General features: G+C 41.9%; 1 protein-coding gene across 1 annotated transcript in view; it reads left to right on the top strand.

Annotated features, from left to right (window-relative positions):
• Positions 1-1,170: 1,170 nt before the first annotated feature.
• TEP1 (telomerase associated protein 1) overlaps positions 1,171-23,713 on the top strand; it is a 58,191-nt gene continuing 35,648 nt past the window's right edge. Inside the window, exons 1-13 of the mRNA XM_043984497.1 lie at positions 1,171-1,294; positions 3,719-3,980; positions 7,398-7,694; positions 9,940-10,140; positions 10,422-10,556; positions 12,128-12,289; positions 13,772-13,930; positions 14,524-14,601; positions 16,009-16,133; positions 16,421-16,578; positions 21,376-21,485; positions 21,617-21,707; positions 21,965-22,139. Of these exons, the coding sequence (XP_043840432.1) occupies positions 3,879-3,980; positions 7,398-7,694; positions 9,940-10,140; positions 10,422-10,556; positions 12,128-12,289; positions 13,772-13,930; positions 14,524-14,601; positions 16,009-16,133; positions 16,421-16,578; positions 21,376-21,485; positions 21,617-21,707; positions 21,965-22,139 (1,793 nt within the window). The 5' untranslated portion in view covers positions 1,171-1,294; positions 3,719-3,878. The remainder of the gene's footprint in view (positions 1,295-3,718; positions 3,981-7,397; positions 7,695-9,939; positions 10,141-10,421; positions 10,557-12,127; positions 12,290-13,771; positions 13,931-14,523; positions 14,602-16,008; positions 16,134-16,420; positions 16,579-21,375; positions 21,486-21,616; positions 21,708-21,964; positions 22,140-23,713) is intronic.

The following is a 23,713-nucleotide window of genomic DNA, read 5'->3' as shown; positions in this document are numbered from 1 at the left end:
AGAGGTAGAGGAAAAAATGGAAAGAGAAACGAGGGTGATACAGGAAAGACATGAGAAAAAAGTCAACTGCTTGAAAAGTCAAATTGGCCAAATGGAAAAGGAGGTACAAAAGGTCTCTGACAAAGAACACTACCTACCCTGGGAGGTCATATGTCACTTCAGGATAGAGGTAAAATATGACCAAATCATCATATCTGGGGGCATTCTTGAAGCCACTGAGTAGTAGATCCTCCCTCATCCTTCTCACTTGTTTTTCTTCCTGAAGCACTTTCTTTTGCTGTGTCTAAATTAAGAGGTATTCTCTGAACACCCCCACTACTAGCGTTTAAGACAATTGAGGTGTGTGGTGGCTCAGACCTTTCTTAATTCGGAGATCATAGTGACTACTTTTTTTTTTTTGTGGGGCAATGAGGGTTAAGTGACTTGCCCAGGATAACACAGCTAGTTAAGTGTCAAGTGTCTGAGTTCCAATTTGAACTCAGGTCCTCCTGAATCTTGGTGCTTTATCAACTGCGCCACCTAGCTGCCCTGACATAGTGACTACTTTTAAAAAATGTAAAAAAAAGAAAACCCAACCTTTTTAAATCATCCACACTTTTAAAAGTCATCCACACTCATTGACTCCAATTTCTCATCTTTCACTCACTTTCCAGACACTTATAATCTGGTTTCCAACCCCACTACTCTCCTGAAAATTCTGAGATTACCAATGACCTTAACTACTAAGTCCAATGCCTTTTCTCATTTTCCTTCCCGTCACTTCACCCTCTTTGCCTCCGTTTCCTCATCTGTAAAATTATCTTGAGAAGGAAATGATAAACCATTCTAGTATCTTTGCCAAGAAAACCCCAAATGAGGTCACAGAGAATCGAAGAGTTGGACAGGACTGAAAAGACTGAACAGCATGTGCCAGGCACGGTGCTAATCCCTGTGTGTGCAAAAGGAGGTAAATGACAGTCCCTGCCCTCTAGGAGTTTACCATCTAAAGGGGGAGATAACATGGGAACAATTCCAGCTACGTACTGGATAAACAGGACATCATTAAAAGAGGGAAAGCACGGAGTAATGCCCCTCAGGGCCACTGTGTCTGGGTGCCTTTGTGGATGTACTTCTCGGCTCCAGCCTGGGGGTGGCTGGCCCTTTAAAGCTAGCTCGTGTCAGCAGTTCGGGCTGGGCTTTGGTTTACCTAGAGTCGTAAAGGCTGGAGAGCGGAGTCATACTTGCATGCGGGGCTGTTGGAATTTCCCGAATGCGAGCCTGCCGGAGCCCCAGCCTTCCTGAGCCTGAAATCTCTGTAAGTCCTCTCTTCCCCCCAAGGCTCACTCCAGTCCCCACCTCCGAGTCTAGCAGGTGAAGGGGAGGGGGGGGTGGGGGGCGCTGGGGGTGGCACCATTCCAGCCCTCCAGCAGCTGGGCTACTTCCGGGTCCTGCCGACGCCCTCCTCCCGTCTCCCTAGCCCGCATTCTTTCCTCTTGAGCTGTTTCTGCAGCCGACCTCCTCGGGGTCTGAGCACAGAAAACCAACCCCGCCCTCTCCCCTTCCGGGAAGTCCTCCCTACTGCCCTTGGCAAAGTTTTTATTTGGATACCCTCTCCCACCCTTTCAGGAAAGTTCCCTCACCTATCACAACAGCCCCGCCGCCACTCAGTGTGCCCTCCAAAACCGGTCATTCCCATAAAAATATTAGAGGAGTTGGAGAAGTACTAGTAGTTGAATGTGTTATCCACCTGGGAATGTTTGCATTTGAATGAGGGATTATTTCTAAGGAAATGCATCTTTAATGGAGGAATTTCTGGCAGAAGGAAGTGACTGGCTGGAGAGGGAACAAGTATTTAAACACCTACTACGTGCCTGGCACTTTACAAATGTTATATCATTTGACCCTCATAACAACCCTGGGGTGTAGGTGTTTAGACCCCCATTTTACAGTTGAGGAACCTGAGGAAGACAGTTAAGTGACTTGCCCGAGGTTACACAGGTAGTAAATGTCTAGGGCAAGATTTGAACCGAGGGTGTTTCTAACTTCAGGTCCAGAGTTCGATCTACCGGCGCCACCTTTGCTTCAAGCCACTCCAGGCCTGGAGGACTTAACATCTGTTTCTCTAAGCACTGGAAAACAGGGAGTGGCTTGAAGTCTTAAAGGTCTCACCTCCATGCCCAGGGCAGATTTTAGAATTGTCTTAAGGACTGAGGGAGCAGCTACCCCTGGATGGGCTGTGTGGTAAAAGGGAACATGCCTGGAACCCTGAATAGCAATTATCCTTGTCCCTGGACACTTCACCCCTGGAATGCAAATTTGCTCCTTGACTAAAAGCCTGGTCTCCAAGCTAACAGGATTATACTGTGCACATAGTTTTCCTGTTCCAAATAATGTATTAATTGAGGTGCCAGCTCCTCCTTGAAGCCTTCCCTGCATGTTTTCTAAAATAATTACTATTGCTATTTATTAATTTTGGGGGGAGTACATTATTATTTATTCATATTACATACCAGTAAAGTATTGACCACAAGTCTCCCTCACTTCTCATGGTCTCAGGCTGAGTGATAGAGAAAGCAGGGAGAGAGCTTCAGCATGGCAGTTAGGGGGCGCAGGAAGACCCCTGCTGTCTCTAATGGTGTCTTCCAAGGGCTTTCATCCTCTTTTTTTTTGTTTTTTTTTTTGTTTTGTTTTTGCGGGGCAATGGGGGTTAAGTGACTTGCCCAGGGTTTCATCCTCTTTTGATAGAGGCAGGGCACTGATCAAAGCTAATTGGTTAGCATCATTCAATTCCACTGGTAGGCATGATTTGAAGGTGGTCTTCGTTAAAATAAACTCTATTGATGACATCTGGGACATTTGCTCAAGGCAAAGTCCATTATCTAGGTGTGATTTCATCCCACCTCTACTTCTTTTGTTCCCTTGGGTTTGTCCCAAATAAGATTTGCTGAAGTTTCTCAAGAACTGGACTTTGGGGGGGGGGGGGGGTTGGGGGGGGGGAGAGAAAGCATTGAGAAATTGATTCATGGATCCCCCCAAAAAACCTATTATTAATACTTATTTCCTCACACCTCAGTGAAAATGATTTCTCTCCTCAAAAAAATAAAATAAAATAAAATTTAGAGCACTTATCAGAGAAGTTTAATGACTTGCCCATGATCATACAGCTAGTCAGTGTCTGTGCTAAGATTTGAACACACCCCTTTCTGGCTACAAGTCCAGTATAATGTCCACACCATGCCTTGATGGCTCTCATTTTTAAACCCTTAATATTTTAGATGTGTAGATAAATGGAAAAGGGACCCAGGTCAGGTAAATACATTACTTAGGTTTCCTGTTAGACGATAAATCCTTGAGGGCAGGAGCTTGGTTGTTTGTTTTCACCTCCCCAGAATGAACATGGGATCATATTGTAGGGATTTAATAAAAGTTTTCTGAATTTAAATTAGATTATTAACACACAAACAGACCTTTGGTACATATCCCTTTTCCTTATGGCTCTTTTTTTCCCCCTCTTTAGTCTCTGGTCCCTTTCATTTCAGTCTTTCTTGCACTTTCCATACCTTCCTTCCCCACCCCTCATTCCCCAGTACTTTGGATGATTCTAGTTTGGAAAAATGTGTCATTGAGTTCTACTTTTTTGTACCCTGAAAAGAGAGGGCAGTTGGGGGGAAAAGTTGAATGGTTCACCCATACCCATCCATTGGGGAGATCTATACACTGGGTCTTTCTCTCTACTCAGGGACCTATCTGTCAGACCAAAACCATTGGACAGCCAGCTAGTCTCTCTTTGGAGAACAGTATCCTGACCCAGCCATCCAGCCTGCAGAGCAGATCGTCGGGCTAACCACTTGCTTCAGTGCCTCTAGCCATCCCACGTGACTGAGGCTTCCTTGAAGAGCATGGATACCAGAAACCACCTCCTCTCAGAACCTGCAGCCTGGAAGGCCCAGGACTTCACTCTGGGCCACTTCACCAAATGGCCTAAGAGAACTCTGGAAGCAGCTAAGTCTCTGATAACAGCCCCAGCCACTAGTCTTGACCCTAAGGATCTCTTCTATACATGCCTTACTCTATATTCTATGCCTCAGTGTCCCCTGTGTGTGCTGCAGTGATAGCCTGTGTTGGGGGAGGGGGGAGGGAAGGTGTTCGAACTATCTTTTACCCTTTTGTAAAATGTCCGTTATCATCCATAGTTTGACTAGACCTCTGCTGTTGTCCCAGGAGATTGCTGAGTAGGCCAACCACTGTTTATTGAGCTTATTATCAAAGGGAGATTGAGGGCGTATGCTGTTAGAAACCCTAAACATGTAAGTTTAACAGGGGCATGTCCAATGGCAGAAATACATTTTCCATGGAGCTCAGAGTTCTGAGGACAGGCCTGATTGAAGTTCTCAGGTGCCTGTGGCAAAAGGTTATTGCTTCAGGTGGGTGACAAACTTGAGTGGAGGTGTTCAGGAGCCCCAGAGCCCACGCTTATTTCTGAATCCCTGTGGAACAAGGAAAGATTACTTAAGATCACAGAGCTTAGACTCCATAGCCTGATAGTTAGCAGAATCAATTAGCAGAAGAATAGGGAAATCACTTTGATTGAGCACTCTCATCTCCAAGCAATATCATGGGAAACAGAAATTCACATTCCTCAAATGAGTTACTAACAGCCCTTCTCTTTTTTGTAAGAAACCAGAGTGAGTTGAGTGTAGTCTTCAAAACAAGAAACATCGTTATTCAGTGGTCTAGGTTATTATTATTTTTTGTTGTTGTTGAGGCACTTGGGGTTAAGCAACTTGCCCAGGGTCACACAGCTAGTAAGTGTTAAGTGTCTGAGGCCAGGTTTGAACTCAGGTCCTCCTGATTCAAGAGCTGATGCTTTATGCACTTCGCCACCTAGCTGCCCTGAAACATCTTTGTTTAAAGACCGTGGGCATCAGGCTATTTTGACTCAGTTCTCTGTAGCCATGGCTCTTTGCCCCATGTCTTGAAAAAAATGTAATAAAGGTAGAATGAGATACACACTCTAAGCAAAATCAGTGACACATACAACTATTAAGAAAACAGATCTGGGACAGCTAGGTGGCGCAGTGGATAGAGCACCGGCCCTGGAGTCAGGAGTACCTGAGTTCAAATCTGGACTCAGACACTTAACACTTACTAGCTGTGTGACCCTGGGCAAGTCACTTAACCCCAATTGCCTCACTTAAAAAAAAGAAAAAGAAAACAGATCTGCTTGGCAACCTCAGTGAAGCCAGTGACCGTGATAAGAAGGAGGGAATCCTCTTTATTGATACATAACAAAGAAGGGGTCTTGGAAAGGCTTGGAATGTAATGATTAGCTTCACTAAGAAAGGTGGGCTGGCATTCAGGTGAAGCTAATCATGCTTCTTTCTGGTAATTAAAGAATTTTGTTTTATGGGATCCATCTACATCTTGTAATCTTTGCTAGGAGATCAAAATGATCAGACTTGCTGTCTCCTAGGAAAAGATTAAAAACTCCCCTAAATTGCACAAGGATAGGCAAAAACAGACAACAGATCTTTTGGGGATGGTACCAAGTTAACTTGTGGGGCTTAAAGATAATGTACAGATGTCCTAGAAGTATCCCAGAGCCTACCAGTATGAGAGAGAACAACTTTTCTTTTAAATATAACTTTAAACTAACTCAGAAGGAAATCTCAATTCCTGAGCTCAATTCAAGGACATAGAAAGGTGACTTTAGACAGATGCAGATTCAATTCTACAATTACATTGTAGAATTAAGTAATAGAAATCTGAGGTGATACTAATTTTGGTCCTCTCACCCATGGGGTCTTAGAAACATCTTTAAGTTCCTCAGCTCAAGTATTAAAAATAAGTATAGGGGCAGCTAGGTGGCGCAGTGGATAAAGCGCCAGCCCTGGATTCAAGAGAACCTGAGTTCAAATGTGGACTCAGACACTTGACACTTAACTAGCTGTGTGATCCTGGGCAAGTCACTTAACCCTCATTGCCCTGCGAAATAAAACAAAAACAAATAAGTATAAAATAGGACTTCTGTTTAAATCCCTCCACAAATCTTTCTTCTTTTCTCTGTTGCCCTATTGAGGCAATAAGCCTGTTGCTATAGACATTCATATAAATGGAAATTCTTTGGACTTCAATCAGGCCTGCCCTTGAGACCCAGACACTAATGGTAAATGTAGTCCTTCCTTCAGATGTAATTAATAATAATAACAACTAACATTTATATAGTGTTTGCTATGGGCCAAGCACTGTGCTGAGTACTTTACAGTTATCTCATTTGATTCTCACAACAACCCGAAGAGGGAGGTGGTATTGTGATACCCGTTTTACAAATGAGGAAACTGAGGCAAACAGAGGTTAAATACCTTGCCCAGGTTCACAGTTAATAAATGTCTGAGGTCCAATTTGAACTCAGGTCTCCATGATTGCAGACCCAGGATTTTGTCCATTTTGGCTTAGGTATTCTTGACCTTTTGTTCCTCCAGATGAATTTTTGTTATTATTTTTCTAGTTTCATAAAATACTTCTTTTGTAGTTTGATTGGTATGGTTCTGGCTAAGTAAATTAATTTAGGTAGTATTGTAAGTTTTATTATGTTGGCTCAGCTTACCTACAAGTAATTAATATTTATGTAGTTTAGATCTGTATTTGTATGAAAAATGTTTTGTAATTATATTCATCTCGTTCCCGTGTGTTTTGGTAGATAGATTCCCAAGTATTTTATACTCTCTGCAGTTATTGCAATAGAATTTCTCTTTCTATCTCTTCCTGCTGATTTTTGTTGGTAGACAATGTTTTCTTCTTATTATTGTTTGTCCTTCGTTCTTGAAGAGGACCATGGCATTGTGGTGATATCATGACTTGCAGTGACTTGGATTTAAGTGAGTGAGGGCTGTGCAAAGTCACCAGCCTCATTCCCTCCTCTAGAACCATCTGGGTCCAGTGGCAAGATATATGTATATCAGGATAACTGTTGATGGCTCTGGATGTTTAAGGCAGTTGGGGTTAAGTGACTTGCCCAGGGTCACACAGCTAGTAAGTGTCTAAAATGAGATTTGAACTCAGGTTCTCCCAACTTAAGGGCCAGTGTTCTCACCACTTTACTACCTAGCTGCCCCCTCTAATGTTTTCTTAATTTAAATTAGAATGTTACCATGAAAACTGCCCTTTGGTGCACACCCCTTTCTCTTCCAACTCCATCTTCTTTCTCCTTAATGCCCCCCAGCTTCCCTTCCTGTTTGCTATCCCTCCCAAGTAGTACTACCTTTGGAAGGTTGACCCTAGTCTGGAAGAATACCCTAACTTAGTTCAGCCTGCTTGTCTACAGAATTGACAGGACAGCTGGAGTGAAAAATTGAATAGTTCTCCCCTGCCCATAATATTCAGAGGAACCTGTACACTGAACCTTTCTCCTCTTTCAGGAACCTGCACACCAATCCAAAACTCTGAAGAGGCAAGATTTGGAACTGTTTGGACGGCCAACCGTTCTCTCTCTGGAGAACCGCATCCTGGCCCAGCCACCCAGCCACCTGCTTCAGTGCCTCCAACCATCCCACCTGACCAAGGCTTCCCTGAAGTGCTTGGACACCACTAACCACCTCCTCTCAGAGCCTACAGTTTATAGGAACCAATGTTTCCTTTTGGCACCCCGCCTAGGAGGGACCCTGGATTATTGTGCCATGTGCCCCAAGGGGACTCTGGAAGCAACTACATCTCTGGTAACAGCCCCAGCCACTAGCCTTGACCCTAAGGATCCTTATTAGGCATTCCTTGATCTCGTATTTCTGTACCTCGGTATGCCATAACTGAGGCTGTCTGTACGTGAGTGTGTGCATGTCTGCCTGTCTGCCTGTCTGTTGAATCTCTTGAGAAAAGCAAAGGAGAGCCACATGGAGATTTTGCAGTGATAGTGTCCAGAGCACTAGAGTCCTGAAATATTCCTGAGACTCCACAGAGCAAGGAGAGATGGCTGCCAAGGGCAAAGATCCAAGGTTGGATGCTAGAAGATTCAGTCTGCAAGAAAGTATGCCAGAACTGAAAATCCACACCCTCTTCGGTCTGTTTCCCAAGAGAGTGTAGAGTAGTGGATAGGACATTGGATTGGGAGTTAGGAAGACCTAGGTTTAAATCCTTTCTCATAAATTTATTAGCTGGACCACTTAACATAGTACCTGGCACATCATAAGCACTTAGAGGGTGTTTTTTTTTTTTTTGGTGGGGCAATGAGGGTTAAGTGACTTTCCCAGGGTCACACAGCTAGCAAGTCTCAAGTGTCTGAGGCTGCATTTGAACTCAGGTCCTCCTGAATCCAGGGCCGGTGCTTTATCCACTGTACCAACTAGCTGCCCTTAATGGATGTTTTTGACTGATTTGTTGATTAATGTATAACTAAGCCCCTTATGCTCTATGCTTCAGTTTTCCCATCTATAAAAATAAGCTGGACACAGTGGCCTCTAAACATCTCCTCCTTCCTCTAAATAGATCATTCTCTGAACCTTTATGGTCTGAAGCCGACTGCCATGATGTTACAACATTCGTTTTAGCATAAAAACAATTAGCTAAGGAATAGGGAAAGTACTCTCTTCAAATACGCCCCAGAAATTGGGATCTTCTCCTCAAGTAATGTGGAAAAGCAAACTGCTCTGAGATTCACAGCCCCCAAAATAAGGAAAAATCTTTCTCTTTCTTTATGGAACCTGAATGTTCCATGTATCCAAAGGGTTTTTCTTCAACATGAATTATCTTCTGTAAATTAAAATTCCCCTCTCTATGAATACTTTCCCAAACTGATTATATTAGAATAGTTTCCAGTATTTATTCTGTAGTATTGAATAAAGTTGCCCAAGTTATGGCATAGCTTCAATACATGTCCTTGCTTCAAGACTGTGTAGGTCAACAGGTAGGGGAGGGGCGAGAGAGAGGGAGAGAATTTTGAACTCAAAATTTCAAAAGAAAAAATAGTTTTAAATAAATAAATAATATTTTGAAAAAATGTTGCATTGGAATCAGGCTGTTCTGGCTAATCTCTTTTCAGCCATGTCTCATGTTACATGGCATTTTAGAAACATGCTTTTGTTTAGACTCCCAGTGTTACAAATAACAGGACTGCAGTTGTCCTCTCCACATAGCTCTTCTTTTGTTTTTCCTTTGTTGGCCTCTTGACATCACCCTGTCCCACTTTCCCAGTCTCAAAAAAAAAAAAATGGAAGTTCTCAGGACTTCACTCAAGCCTGTCCTTGAACCCCAGAGACTCATGAGGAATGTCGTTCAGTCACATCCTCATTTGGGGGGTTTCTTGGCAAAGATACTCAAATGATTTGCCATTTCCTTCTCCAGCTCATTTTACAAATGAGGAAACTGAGGCAAACAGGATTAAGTGATATGTCTAGGGTCACACAGCTAGCAGGTATCTTAGGCTGGGTTTGAACTCATGATGATGAAGCTTCTTGATTCAAGCCCAGTGCTCTATCCACTGTGCCACCTAGCTGCCCCCATGGGGAATGTAGTTCTTCCTTCAAGTATGCCCTGCTAAATATACTAGCCCCTTATATATGTGTGGTATGTACACAGGGATATAGGTAATATTATATATTCCTATCCATTTTTATGGACATGGCACGACTAAAGTCTGAACTTGACATCTTAATTGGGTACACCAATGCTATCATCATGGAGTCTGCCATACAGCATCAAAAGGAGCTGCCAGGGGTAGGTGAGCTCCCACTCTGTGCTTTCAGCTCTGCATAAAGTGTTAGTATTGGAAGAGAAACACAAGCAGGACATTAAGAAGATTCTAAAAATCGGGTGATTGATATATAGTCACAGCCTGCATCTGAAGGATGAAGGTTTGTTTGCTGGAAGGTGGTTCTGAAGTCTCCCATGCTTCTTTTCCCTATCCCATCTGCATGGAGTCAGTTCAAAGATCTGTCTATGAGTGAAACCTGTTTGTCTTCCATCCCATAGGAAACCTGGCCCATCTCCAGAGAAGAGCAACAGCAGCAGGAGGAGGAGAAGGAGGAGGAAAAGCAAGTGGAGGAAGCAATTCCTCTTTACAACCTAAGTTTGGGGGAAGAAAGGGTATCAGAAGAGGTGACTCTGGAGCTTGCTCCCAGGAACTCTGATGCCAAACTTGAGAATATGGACCAGGATTTGCAGTTCATGAAGGTGAAGGGCTTCAAGTTTAGGGGAAAGTGGGAAGGATAGTTCTGGAAGTGGTACCAGAGTACATGGATGCTCCCTGGGGTTGCCTCTTCCCACTGGGTTGGAGGAGCAATATGGGCTGGTAAGGGATAGGAATACATTTTTGGTTCGTGAATTCCCTTGCTGACTTGATTTGATTGGAGTATCACTAAGTCTGAGTATAGCAGTCTTCCCCCCCCCCCCCAAGGTCCTTGCCCAGATTACCTGTGCTTATCTCCTGTCCTCTCTTCCTTCTTTCCCCCAAGATGCGGCTAATCACCAGGCTGTGCAGTGCCCTGTCTTCCAAGGCAAACCTACTGAAGGCTGAAGACCACACCCGGCTATTCCTGCTTCAGATCTGCACAGACCTTTCCCTTTTAGAGCCGGAGTTCATTCTCAAGGTACTTCATGGGGAGTGATTTGGGGGTTGCTAGGATATGATGAGTTTTACCTTGGGGGACCTGTTTCTTATTGAGTGTGTGGGGAACTGTCTTTAGGGAGTAGAGGAAATCTGGATGAAGCCAGGAGTCTAGGATACTGGAGTGTATTTATTCATTTAATAAATGTTGAGGGTCTTTGTTTAAGAAACTGTCCTAAAAAAAAACCAAATAAATAAAATTAAATAAAAAAAAAAAAGAAACTGTCCTAGGCGCTGAAGTGATATAAAGAGGACCTCCCAGCTCTGACTTCATAGGGTATACAACCTAGTTAGGGAGATAAGATATATTTACAAATAACTACGAACCAGAATAGTTTTTATTAAATGTCATGTGGGTTGCATAGACAGTGAATGCTATAGCGGTTTGGAAGTAAGATAGAATACTTCTAGGGGTGATCTGGAAGGCCTCATGAAGGAAATGGATTTTGGCTGAGCCTTGAAGGATGAATTGATTCTGATTAGAGAAGATGGAGAGGGTGGAACCCAAGGCAAAGGGCATGAACAGAGGTAGAGGCAGAAAAGAATTTAGGGGACTAGTAAGTAAGTAAATGAGTAATAGTTACAGCTAGAGGGGGCAGCTAGGTGGCTCAGTGGATAAAGCACCGGCCCTGGAGTCAGGAGTACCTGAGTTCAAATCCGGCCTCAGACACTTAACACTTACTAGCTGTGTGACCCTGGGCAAGTCACTTAACCCCAATTGCCTCACCCCCCCCCCCAAAAAAAATAGTTACAACTAGAGATAGAACTAGTGGTTTTGATGTCAGGTACCAGTACCACAAAATGTGTCTGGGGAAAGAAGAACCTCAAGTAAATGAGAACCTCAAATCTACTGTTTAAAGTAAATCCAGTTGCAGAAATTGACCACAGGGATGGACCCCAGATGTCAAGTTGGGGTTTTATCCTGTAGACAACAAAAGGAGCTCTTTTGATCTTTAAAACATTTAGTTTTCGGGGGCAGCTAGGTGGTGCAGGGGATAAGCACAGGCCCTGGATTCAGGAGGACCCGAGTTCAAATTCGGCCTCAGATACTTGACACTAACTAGCTGTGTGACCCTGGGCAAGTCACTTAACCCTCATTGCCCAGCAAAAATAAAATAAAATAAATTAGTTCCTTAATAAAAAAAATAGTTTTCTTTTTTCAATTTTATTTTATTTTCAGTTCCAAATTATTTCCCTTTCCACCCAATAAAAAGGCAAGAAAAACAAAGAGCATTACAAATATGTATAGTCATGCAAAATAAACTCCTTTATTATTAGCCATGGCCCTCCCTCATCCCACAAAAAAAGAAAAAGAAAATATATTTCAATCTGTACTTGGAATTCATCCATCATTTCTCTACCTGGGAATGAATAGTATGTTTCATCATGAGTCCTTCAGAATTGTGGTTGGTCTTTGTGTTGATCATGCGTTGATCATCCTTGTAACACAAGGAGCTATTTTGAGGAGAGATCAAAGTAGAGTTTTAGGAATTCTGGTAGGTTATCAATAAGAAAAGGAATCAGTATCCCAGCTTTTCCTACCCTGTTTCCTAGGCATCCCTGTATGCACGACAGCAGCTCAATGTTCGAGATATAGCCATCATGGTCCTAGCCATAGCTGCCTACCTACCTGCTTGTCGTCCTTATGTGCGGAGATATTTCTGTGCCATTGTCCAGCTCCCTTCTGACTGGATGCAGGTGGCCCAGTTTTTCCAGGTATGTCCAAGATGGGATCCCTTACTCTTCTCTTGCCTTAACTCTCATCTTTTGTCCTCACTCTCATTGAGCTCTCTCCTCTTTGCCTCAGCTATTATCTATATCCAGAGAGAATCTTTTCCTCCTAGGTCTCTACTATTCTCTCTTCCTTAGGTAGGATAGCCCCTCCTTGTCACACATAGGAAGGAGGGAAGAAAATAATCAATAAGCATTTGTTTAGCATTTACTATGTGTCAAGTAGCACTGGGCTAAGCTCCTTACAAATATCTCATTTGATCTTCACAACTATTCCTAAGGCAGATGCTATTATTCTCTTCATTTTACAGTTGAGAAAACTGAGGCAGAAAAAGAGGTTAAGGGACTTGACCAGGGTCATACAGCTATTAAAATATCTGAGGCCAGATTTTATTCAGGTCTTCCTGACTGCAGGCTCTATCCATTGTGCCCCCTAGCTGCATCAGTGCTTCTCTTGTGTTGTAAAACTTCCTTGGATAAAGTTACCCCCAACTTCCTTCAGTCACCCCTTCTAATATCTCTCATTATTCTTCTCTACTGAAAAGCCCTTACATTTCCTTAAGATTGTAGCATTGTAGGGGACAGGTAGGTGGCACAATTGGATAAAGCACCAGCCCTGGATTCAGAAGGACCTGAGTTCAAATGCGGCCTCAGACACTTGACACTTACTAGCTGTGTGACCCTGGGCAAGTCACTTAACCCTCATTGCCCCGCAAAAACAAACAAAAAAGATTGTAGCGTTTCAGACCCTGAAGAGACAGTCTTCTCACAGACGAAGAGCCTGTGATTCAGAGAGGTAGAAAAATTTGCCCAAGGTCACACAGTTTGTGTCAGAACTGAAAACCAGGCCTTCTGACTTTTTGGCCAGGATTATTTGTCTGTCTCAGAATAAAAGAAAATAAATTCACCAGCAATTATATTTTAGTTTCTTCTAAATATAAACTAAAATTTTACTTCTTTTCCTCTCTATTTCTCCAGTTCTCTTCCTTCAGAATCCCATAGGCTTTATCTCTGGCCTGCCATATTTTTATGTTTTTTGTGTTGCCATCTTCCTATGATAAATCGTTCTGGGTGAATAACACATTTAACCTTCCCACGGTCACAAGGAAAGTAGTGGTGCAGGTAGGACTAGAACCAAGGTCTCCTTGTGTCTTATCTGGTGCTGTTTCCACTTTATAGTATTGACTCCTTTAAAAAGAAAAACAAATTCTAATCTATCTTCATTGAAGCTACAGCATAAAGGATATGCATTGATCGACTTAAAACCTGTCTCCTTCCCATCTCAGTGGACCCTTGCCCTCCTCCTTCCTTTTACCCACTCTGCTTGATGACCCCTCTGTGACCCCAAAAGTTCATTATCCCTTCAATGCTCTAAGTCCATGTTTTGATCCACTCTCCCCATTCTCAATCTGTGCATTGGAATTTGAGGCCAGTCTCACTCTTCACAGCCACTTCTCTTACTAACAGAACCTGGCCAGGGAGCCTGATAAGAAGCTGGTACCTATGCCTGCCTGTCTCCGTGCTGCCATGACTGACAAATTTGCCCAGTTTGACGAGTACCAGTTGGCAAAATACAATCTTCGGGAACACCGGGCTAAGAAAAGACACCGGCGCCCTCGACGTCCAGTCAGTGACTTTTCCTGCCCCTAATCATAGTTATAATCTGGTCCCCCTTCCTCTTCATGATCTTGTAGGAAGAATGTCAGGAACCATTGTATCTCTGGGGAGATGTAGACTGAGCAATTTCTTCCTAAAGAGGTGGGAACAAAAGGACCAGACAAATCAGAGGGGATTGGGCTGATGTGAGGGGAGATCACCCTCTTCCTAAAACTGGGAAACTAGGTCAGTTAGTCAGTCAACATTTATTAAATGCCTCCCATATGCCAGGGACTGTGCTAAGTACTGGGGATAAAAACGGGACAAAGAAAGATAGTCCTTCCCCTCAAGGAGTTTACAATCTAATGGGTGAAGACAACACACAAAAGGAATCTGAAAATTGAGTTGGGTGGGAAGGGAAGGTTCCCCAAGTGGGCATGATAGAGAAATCCAAAGGAGTGCAGCACCAGTGGGAACTGAAGAGATGGCCAGACTGGGCTGGAAGGTTGGGAAGGAGCTCTCCATTTTACCTTATGGTGTCCAAAGCACAGAACTGAGACCCAGGGCCCCAGGAGTGCTAGGGATGAGTAGTACCCGAGTGTCTGCTTTCTTGTCCACTACAGAAATCAGAAAAAGTGTGCCAAAAGAAGTGGTACAAGTCAGCTATAATATACAAGACCTTCAATCTTCATCAACAAGCAGTGAGTTCCTGGTCACAGGACCCTCTGTGGGGGATGGGCTAGGGGCTGTGAGGGGGATGGTTGGTATCTGTCCAGAACTGCTCATAGTGGAATAGGGGAAACACATGTGACACGTCTTAACTAATGGCAGTTAGGTGGATTGAGCTTCTAAGAGAAGCAAGAAATGTTCATTTCCCCTTTCCTTTCACTCTCGTAATATATTTTCCTGCCACCAGGTGTCCTTATATATATAGTATATATAAGCACATCACACCATGTAAGTGAAATAGTGCTCTCAAGGCCTGATACCATTTCCCCCCCAACCCCCAAATTAAGGTGGTAATCTGTGCCTGGAATTTCAATGACTGCTGTAGTAGTGCACCCCTTCCCCCTTGGGGATGCCTTAGTAGATAAATACTATGGAGTTGCTTGAAGCAAATGGAGGTTAAGTGACTTGCCTGTTGTCTTACACAGCCATTAAGGTGGGTTTTTTTGGTGAGGCAGTTGGGGTTAAGTGATGTGCCCAGGGTCACACAGCTAGTAAGTGTTAAGTGTCTGAGGTCAAATTTGAACTCAGGTCCTCCAGACTCTAGGGCCAGTGCTCTATCCACTGTGCCACCTAGCTGCCCCACAGCCATTAAGTTTTAAAGCTGGATTTGAACATAGATTTTTCTGTCTCTAAGCCAATTCTTTATTTACATTCACCTCACCACACTGCCTCTACAGGAAATTTAAATAAAAAGACTAGTCAGTGAGCAATAACAAAAAGTTTGCATTTTAACAGTGTTCTATAAAGCTTGATCTTTAGATTTAAGTACATCAATATCATAGGAAATGCTTGCAGAACCAAAGGAAAAAACCCAAATGAAACTGCTATATAATATTGGAGGGTAACTCTCTCTGACATCTCCAGAGTCGTATTCTAGAATCTGTTCTATCAAACCTTTTCTCACACTGTGACTTTTTCCTCTAGCCCAATAACTTATCCCAAATTTGGCTTGTTTTCCCTCAGACAAAATTCTAGCATCCAATTTCTGTCACTTTTCTCTCTTTCTCATGGCCATCTTGCTCTAGTGCCTTAGTTGTCTAGTAGGTCTGAGTGAAAAGTTTAGTTTCCCTCACTCTACCCCAGAATATTCTCTGTTCCTTTTTTCTTTCTTATTTAACAGATAAGACCATCACTTGTCTACATGCATAGAAGAGATATAATGATAACCACTCGTTTAGACCTTGTTAAGTGACAACACAGCTTAATGCTCATTTCCTTCTATTTTCATCAAAGGCATGGGGGTGGGGTGAGGAAAACAATTAAGGATCCAAGGTCCAGAGAACAGGTTGTGTAGGGGAACCTTAATACCTTGTTCTCTGAGGCAGAGTCATAGCCATGGATGAAAATGTTCCTTTGGGGCCTTGGGTATATTTCTACAGTTTATGAAGGCCTATGATACTGAGCCAGTGAAAAAGAAGCCATCAGATTTTACACTGAAGAAGTTGATACAGCGATTGCATATCCGGGATCCTGTACAGAATGTTAAAGCCCTACTGGGCTGCAGGTGAGTTAGGTACAACCCAGGCCCTGATTCCCAGGGCCCACAAATCCAAAGTCATAATAAAGCATTTAACTCTCCCAAACCCCTTCACTTTTAAATCTGTTTTGTTCATGCCCTCAACTCTATGCCCTAAGACCTCAGCCCCTACAATAATGACTCCTTGGGAGCCTTTGTTCAAATGTTTTGCTAATTGCAGACCCCTTTTTTCCTCAAGTCCACTTGTAGCTGTCCAGTACCCGATGTCTGATACTAAAGCTGTCTTCTCCTCCCTGTCTTCCACCCCATCCCAGGTACCCTTCAGACCTGTGCTCCTTCTCCCGGAGCCGTCTACCTGGTCCATGGGATTCCAGTAGAGCTGGGACTCGGATGAAGCTTCCACTGCCAGAAACCTGGGATCGAGAGCTGAGCGAGAAGGGAAACAAAGCCTCTGTCTGGGAGGGGCTCATTGGTATACTTAACCTTCCCTATTTAGTCCAGGCCTATGGCCTACTCTTCTTTATATATAGTATGTTCCTTATGGAATAGCATTTCTTTATAGTTCTCTCTCTGTGATGTTCCATTACTGAAATAGGTTTGAATTTTCAAGGTGTATTATCTAGTGCACAGCTGGGGTCTTCAGGAATCAATATTTGTCATTTAGGAGGCTTCCACCTATTGTATGGTGGTACCTGTTTAGGGAAGAGTGTAGTTAAGCTCTTTCTTTTTTCTCTAATTTAAATTTTTATTTTATTTTTTCCCCAATTACACGTAAAAACAATTTTCAACATCCATTTTTTTTTTTGGTGGGACAGTGAGGGTTAAGTAACTTGTCCAAGGTCACACAGCTAGTATGTGTCAAGTGTCTAAGACTGAATTTGAACCTAGTATCTACTGCACCACCTAGCTTCCCCCTGAACATCCATTTTTAAAACTTTGTGTTCCAAATTCTCTTTTTCCCTCCCCACCCAACCCAAGAACACAAGTAATTCAATATAAGTTATACGTGTGTAGTCAGGCAAGACATTTCCACATTAGTCAGGTTGAGAAAGAAAACAGACAAAAACAACTTGAGAAAAAGAAACTAAAAAAAATCATGCTTCAATCTGTATTCAGATACCATCAGTTCTTTCTCTGGAGATGGATCGCATTTTTCATAAGTCCTTCAGAGTTGTCCTGGATCATAGCATTGAGTTAAACTCTTTCTTTTTTTTGTTTTTGTTTTTTTGCGGAGCAATGGGGGTTAAGTGACTTGCCCAGGGTCACACAGCTAGTAAGTGTCTGAGGCTGAATTTGAACTCAGGTACTCTTGAATTCAGGGCTGGTGCTTTATCCACTATGCCACCTAGCTGCCCTTAAACTCTTTCTTAAGCTTGGCTAGACAGTGCCTTAGAATATTTGGCATGCACTCCAGTCTATTTTCTCTTTACAGAATAGGCCTTTTTAAAAATAGGACAAATACATAAAAGGCCATGACATTTGCATGTTTTTAATTTAAGGGAAAGTACTGTTTGAAATCTTTTAGGAAGAAGTGCAACAAATAGGGAGAAATTGCTATCTGCTTTCTGCTTTTTATCATATACAGTCTCTGTTACTCTGGTTTTGTAGGTTGTGTATGCTTTTGGTTATGTTCACCTGATTAGGAATCACAAATACACAGAAATGGATCTCTGAAGGAGTCACCACTTCCTTGGTTTCCTGAGAACATAGGATGGGCTGACTAGGTTTGGCAAATGTACTCCTTTGGTCATTAGGTCTTTGTAATTTCAGCTATCCCATCTGTCCACAATAATAACAAGTCTATTCCTAAATCTGAGGAGAATTTGTCGTTATCTTAGAAGTTTTTTTTTTTCTTTTTTTGTTTTTGTTTTTGCAGGGCAATGAGGGTTAAGTGACTTGCCCAGGGTCACACAGCTAGTTAAGTGTCAAGTGTCTGAGGCCAGATTTGAACTCAGGTACTCTTGAATGCAGGGCCGGTGCTTTATCCACTATGCCACCTAGCTGCCCCAGTTTTTTTTTTTCTTCTTTAGGAAAGCCTTCTTTCTTGCCATATACTTTCTGTTGGCTCCCTTCCTATTGGTTTTCATATCCTCATTAGCTCTTAGGAGAGATGAAGCCAAGCTCCTCCTTGTGCTTCAAGAAATGAGCAGTCCTCTTCTTCTGCTGCTTGGATCATTTTTGAAAGTTTCATGTATTCGACATATGGTTCACCATAATCCCAACCTGGTATATGGTATTGACCACTAACCTAGAATGTTCATCTATGGGCAAGCTAAATATTACAGTATCATCTAGGGTAGGTCATGACAAATGGCCCTAACCCCTCTTACCTATGAATCTTGTGGGTTTGGGTGGTTTTTTTCAGGGCAATGAGGGTTAAGTGACTTGCCCAGGGTCACACAGCTAGTAAGTGTCAAGTGTCTGAGACTGGATTTGAACTCAGGTCCTCCTGAATCCAAGGCCAGTGCTTTATCCACTGTGCCACCTAGCTGCCCCCATCACCGAAGAATAAGAATCTTTAGGATGAGATTGGTACACTTCTTAGTCAAAAAGAAAAAAGTCATGCAAGTTTTATGAACCATCTGGATGACAAGGACCCTTTTTTCCATTTGCATTCCTCTTACAGAGTTGTTTTCCAAGTTCTTTGGTGTTACGCAAATTTGATTTTACATAAAGAACTCTGAAAGAAATTTCAGCCAACCCCAGTCATAAAGGCTAGGTACAGTGGATAGGGAAGGGGCAACATTCTGCACACCTACTTTAACTTTACTCTACATTACTGTACATACTTCATCATTAACTTTACCTTTCATTTCATAATTCTGTTTGTGATCATGATACAGTATTTAATATATCTGCATCTTAGTATATTTTATGACTTGTGTAAAGGTATTATTTTGTGTCTGCCTTTGTTATTCAGGCTAATTGAAGTGGGTGCCTAGGGGCAAACTCTAACCTAACCCTAAACTCACCTCTGACCTTGACTCCAATTCTAGCTCTGACTCCAACCCTGACCCTGACCCTAATCCTCTGGTTCCAAATTTAACCCTAAATTTGCCTCATTGGCATTACATTAAAAATAACTTTATGTAAAAGTTGGCAGAACAGTTCACTTATGTAGAGCAAGAACTGTCTGAAAATAGAAAGTTGCATTGTGGTCCAGTGGTTAGAATACCAGTTAGAAAGTCAGCCAGTCTGAGATAAAATCTTATCCCTGAGGCTTGCTATCTATGTGATTTAACTTCCCTGACTCTTTCTTCATTTTTTTTTTTGTGTGTGTGAGGCAATTGGGGTCAGGTGACTTGCCCAGGGTCACACAGCTAGTAAGTGTTAAGTGTCTGAGGCCGGATTTGAACTCAGGTACTCCTGACTCCAGGGCCAGTGCTCTATCCACTGTGCCACCTAGCTGCCCCTCTTCATTTTTAAATAGGATAGAAGTGGATCAGAATGACTTCTAAGACCCCCTTTACCTCTAGGGCTATGTTCTTATGTACGTAAAGAATCAGATTTCATAGCATGTTCATTGAGTATGTCATATGTGAGGCATTCAATTCAGTTCTGCCCATACAACCTAATTGTATTTCTATTTGGTTTAGGAAACATTATTTTTGGAGAAGGCCAGGTGCTAATAAAAAAAATCTGATAACGATGAGATTTAACATCATCTATGCATATGTGCGGGGAGAACATTACTGTGGGGCCTATACTATCCTAAGTAGATTCAACCATTCTCCTGGTGGCAGTTAAACAAATTATAGAAGTAATGCCTAATAACAGATTGGGAAAGCTGTGCCAGGTAGCCTACTGGGGGTATGTTTGTGATATGATGTTGAGTAAAAACTATCGTAATTTCACTGGGATTTTTTGTCACAACTGTTTTTTGCTTTAACAATAGGAGAATAGGGGCAGCTAGGTGGCGCAGTGGATTGAGCACTGGCCTTGGAGTCAAAAGACCTGAGTTCAAGTCTCACTTTAGATACTTACTAGCTGTGTGACCCTGGGCAAGTCACTTTATCCCAATTGCCTTAAAAAATAAAATAAAATAAACAATAGAAGAGTATTTGTCATGCAGTCACAAAATTTAGTAAAATTATTCCTTGCTTAAAGGGGGCCTTTTGGGTTATATGGAAATAGGATTGCTTTTTTATATTGCACATCTCATTTCTGCTATCCATTAATGACCATCTGGTCATATTTCTGATGAGAAATTCCTTGGGATGACTTTTTTTTGGGGGGGGGCAGGGCAATAAGGATTAAGTGACTTGCCCAGGGTCACACAGCTAGTAAGTGTCTGAGGCTGAATTTGAACTCAGGTCCTCCGGAATCCAGGGCTGGTACTTTATCCACTGCAGCCACCTAGCTGTTCCCTGGGAAGGCTTTATTTTTAATAAAAAAGGATTCCTTGGTTCCAGCCTTGTAGGAACTTTTCAATGTCAAAAGAGGATATTTTGCAAATCTAAATCAAGTTTAGTGATAGAAACATCAAATTTAGTGGCAGACAGTAACAGCAACATTGTGTGATGATCAACTATGATACATTTAGCTCTTCTCAGCAATACAATGATCCAAGACAATTCCAAAGGACTTATGGTGGAAAATGCTCTCCACATCCAGAAAAAGAACTATGGAATATAAATGCAGATTCTACTTTTTGTTTTTTGAAGTTTTTCCCTTTTGTTCTGATTCTTCTTCCACAACATGACTAATGTAGAACTATGTTTAATGTGATTGTGTGTGTGTGTATATAAATGTGTGGGTATATATATGTGTGTATGTGTATACACACACACACACACACACACACACACACATCTCCTATATCAGATTGCTTTCTGTTTTGGGTGGGGAGCAGGGAAAGGAAGGTGGGAGAAAAATTTGGAACAATCTTATAAAAACAAATGTTGAAAACTATCCTTACATGTAACTGGAAAAAAATAAAATATTATTAAGATTTTGGGGAAAAAACCAAATTTAGTGGCAGAAGTGGGATTTATCTTTACTGAAGAAGACATCTCAGAAATTCTCTAAATTACAAATTCCAAACTTCAGATCAAACTATTTTTTGGTTCTTACTATATACATTTTCAGTGTAACAAAATAGTTTTTAAAAAAAAATATCCTTTCTCCATCAGTATCTTTCTATTTGGTCCTATCTCCTCCTAGACCCATCCACTGGAGCTTTTTGATCTGGATTATAGGGTCCATACCACCCTTCTCTGCTCTCTGTACCCCTAAATTTAAGAAATGAATCCACTTTTTCCTCCTTTAGACAGTGGGAAGTTGCCCTACATGGCCATGCTAAGGAACCTATGCAGCCTGCTCCGAGTGGGAATCAGTGCCAGACACCATGAACGCATCATACAGCTATTGGAATGCAAGGTATGGAGATACTAAGAGAGCCTTCCTGAACCATGTGCTTATAGAAGGAATGGATGGGTATAGAGAAAGGATGCTCCCAGTTTTCTCCCTATCTACCATAACCCCTCAGACTTCTGTTTCCTCCACCCCAGGAATCAGTGATCCACAGCCGGCAGCTTCCATTCCGATTTCTTTCTGCCCATACATCCATCAGTGACCTGAAGAAGCAACTTCAAGACTCTGGTATTGTATACCCGTCATTGCCCACAATTCCCTACACTTTTCCCATTTCTGGGAAAGAGCAAAGAAAGCACAGGAACAATTGTAACCTTTGCTTCCATGTTCCAGGGGGACAGATGGCGGTCAGGGAGGAGAGATCTCTAGCATTCTTGGGGGAGAGGCTAGACCATCTGTGTAGAGCCAGGGAGGAGTTAGAGAAGTCAAAGAGGCTGTTTTAAAGCTGTTTTTCCTCAGATTCCCTTGATGTCTTTATGCCTCAGGGCCAATCCCCCGTAAAGTGGATATAATTAAGAACTTAATAGAAAGACTGAGGAAGAAAGGACAGATACCAAAGTTACAACAGCAATTGACTAATGAAGACCTTCAGTTTGCAATGTTGGTGCCTGTGCTATATGAGCACTTCAAGCGGGAAAAGCATCGGCTGACCAAGATTAAGTAAGTGTGTTCTTGCCTCTGTGTGTGTGTGTGTGTGTGTGTGTGTGTGTATACGCTCGCGTGTGTGCACATGTGCACATGCATGCTCATAGCCTGCACATTCCTAGAAGGGGAGAGAAGAGGATGGGAGAACAGGAGGTGGTAAGTTAAAAGGAACACAGAGGATACCAACTGTCTTTTTGTAAAGATATAGTCATGCCCATCATTAGATCTCATATTTTTCTGTGGCACTGGAAATTCTGCATTTAAATTTACTCTATAAGGACCATAGAACCAAATAGCCTGTCTCTGTTCCTGTCTTTCCCTTTGTCTCTATTGTTTATTTTCTTTCTCAGTAAACTACAGTGGGAACTCAAAACTTTAAATAAAATGTTTATTATTATTATTTTTAATAAAGTATTTTATTTTTTCCTGTTACATGTAAAGATAGTTCTCAACTTTTGTTTATACAAGCTTTCCAATTTCAGATTTTTCTCCCTCCCTCCTCTCCCTCCCCCCTCCCCTAGACAGCAGGTAATCTGATACAGGTTTTATATATATATGTTATAAGAGAAAAATCAGAGCAATGACGAAAAACCTCAAAATAGAAAAACAACAGCACCAAAACCAAAAGAAATAGTATGGTTCAGTGTTTATTATTATTAAAAAAGAAAAATAAACTACAGTGGTTCCCAGTTATCTGTAGGATAAAATATAAGCTTCTTTTAAAAAATCATATAAAGCTCTTCACAATCTTTATGGATTTATTACACATTATTTCTCTTTATAGGGCAGCTAGGTAGCAAAATGGAAAAGTGCAGGGCCTAGAGTCAGGGAGACTTATCTTCCTGAGTTCAAATCTGTCTTGAGACACTTACTAGCTAGGTGACTCTGAGCCAGTTAATGCAATTTTTCATCTGTAAAATAAGCTGGAGAAGGAAATGGCAAACCACTCAGGTTTCTTTGCCAAGCAAACCCCAAATGGGATCGCAAAGAATCAGATATGACTGAACAACAACAAAATTTCTCTTCATATACTCTGATATGAGTATAATATAGTCACGTAAAAGCAATAAGATTATTACATATATCATGTTATTATATAATTCATTATATAGTCATAATAATATAATAAACTCATTATTATAATAAAAACTTTAGTAAGAACTCAAATGATATAATATTCCCAACACTCATAATAATATAATAAAATATATTCTTAAGGTTCAATCAAAAATATAGCATACCATTTCCATCTCTTCCTATTGGCTCCTTAAATTTGCTAATTTCGGGGCAGCTAGATGGCTCAGTGAATAGAGCACCGGCCCTGGAGTCAGGAGTACCTGAGTTCAAATCTGGCCTCAGACACTTAACACACACTTACTAGCTGTGTGACCCTGGGCAAGTCACTTAACCCCAATTGCCTCACAAAAAAAAGAAAAAAAAAGGTAGTACTTGAAGGAAATTAGCAATTTTTTTTTGTGAGGCAATTGGGGTTAAATGACTTGCCTAGGGTCACACAGATAGTAAGTGTCAAGTGTCTGAGGCCAAATTTGAACTCAGGTCTTCCTGAATCCAGGGCCAGTACTCTATCT

The sequence above is a fragment of the Dromiciops gliroides genome, chromosome 2, assembly GCF_019393635.1.
Source record: "Dromiciops gliroides isolate mDroGli1 chromosome 2, mDroGli1.pri, whole genome shotgun sequence".
Lineage (NCBI taxonomy): Eukaryota > Metazoa > Chordata > Mammalia > Microbiotheria > Microbiotheriidae > Dromiciops > Dromiciops gliroides.
The sequence above is the reverse complement of the archived record's forward strand: the minus strand, read 5'-3'. Positions and strand labels throughout refer to the sequence as shown.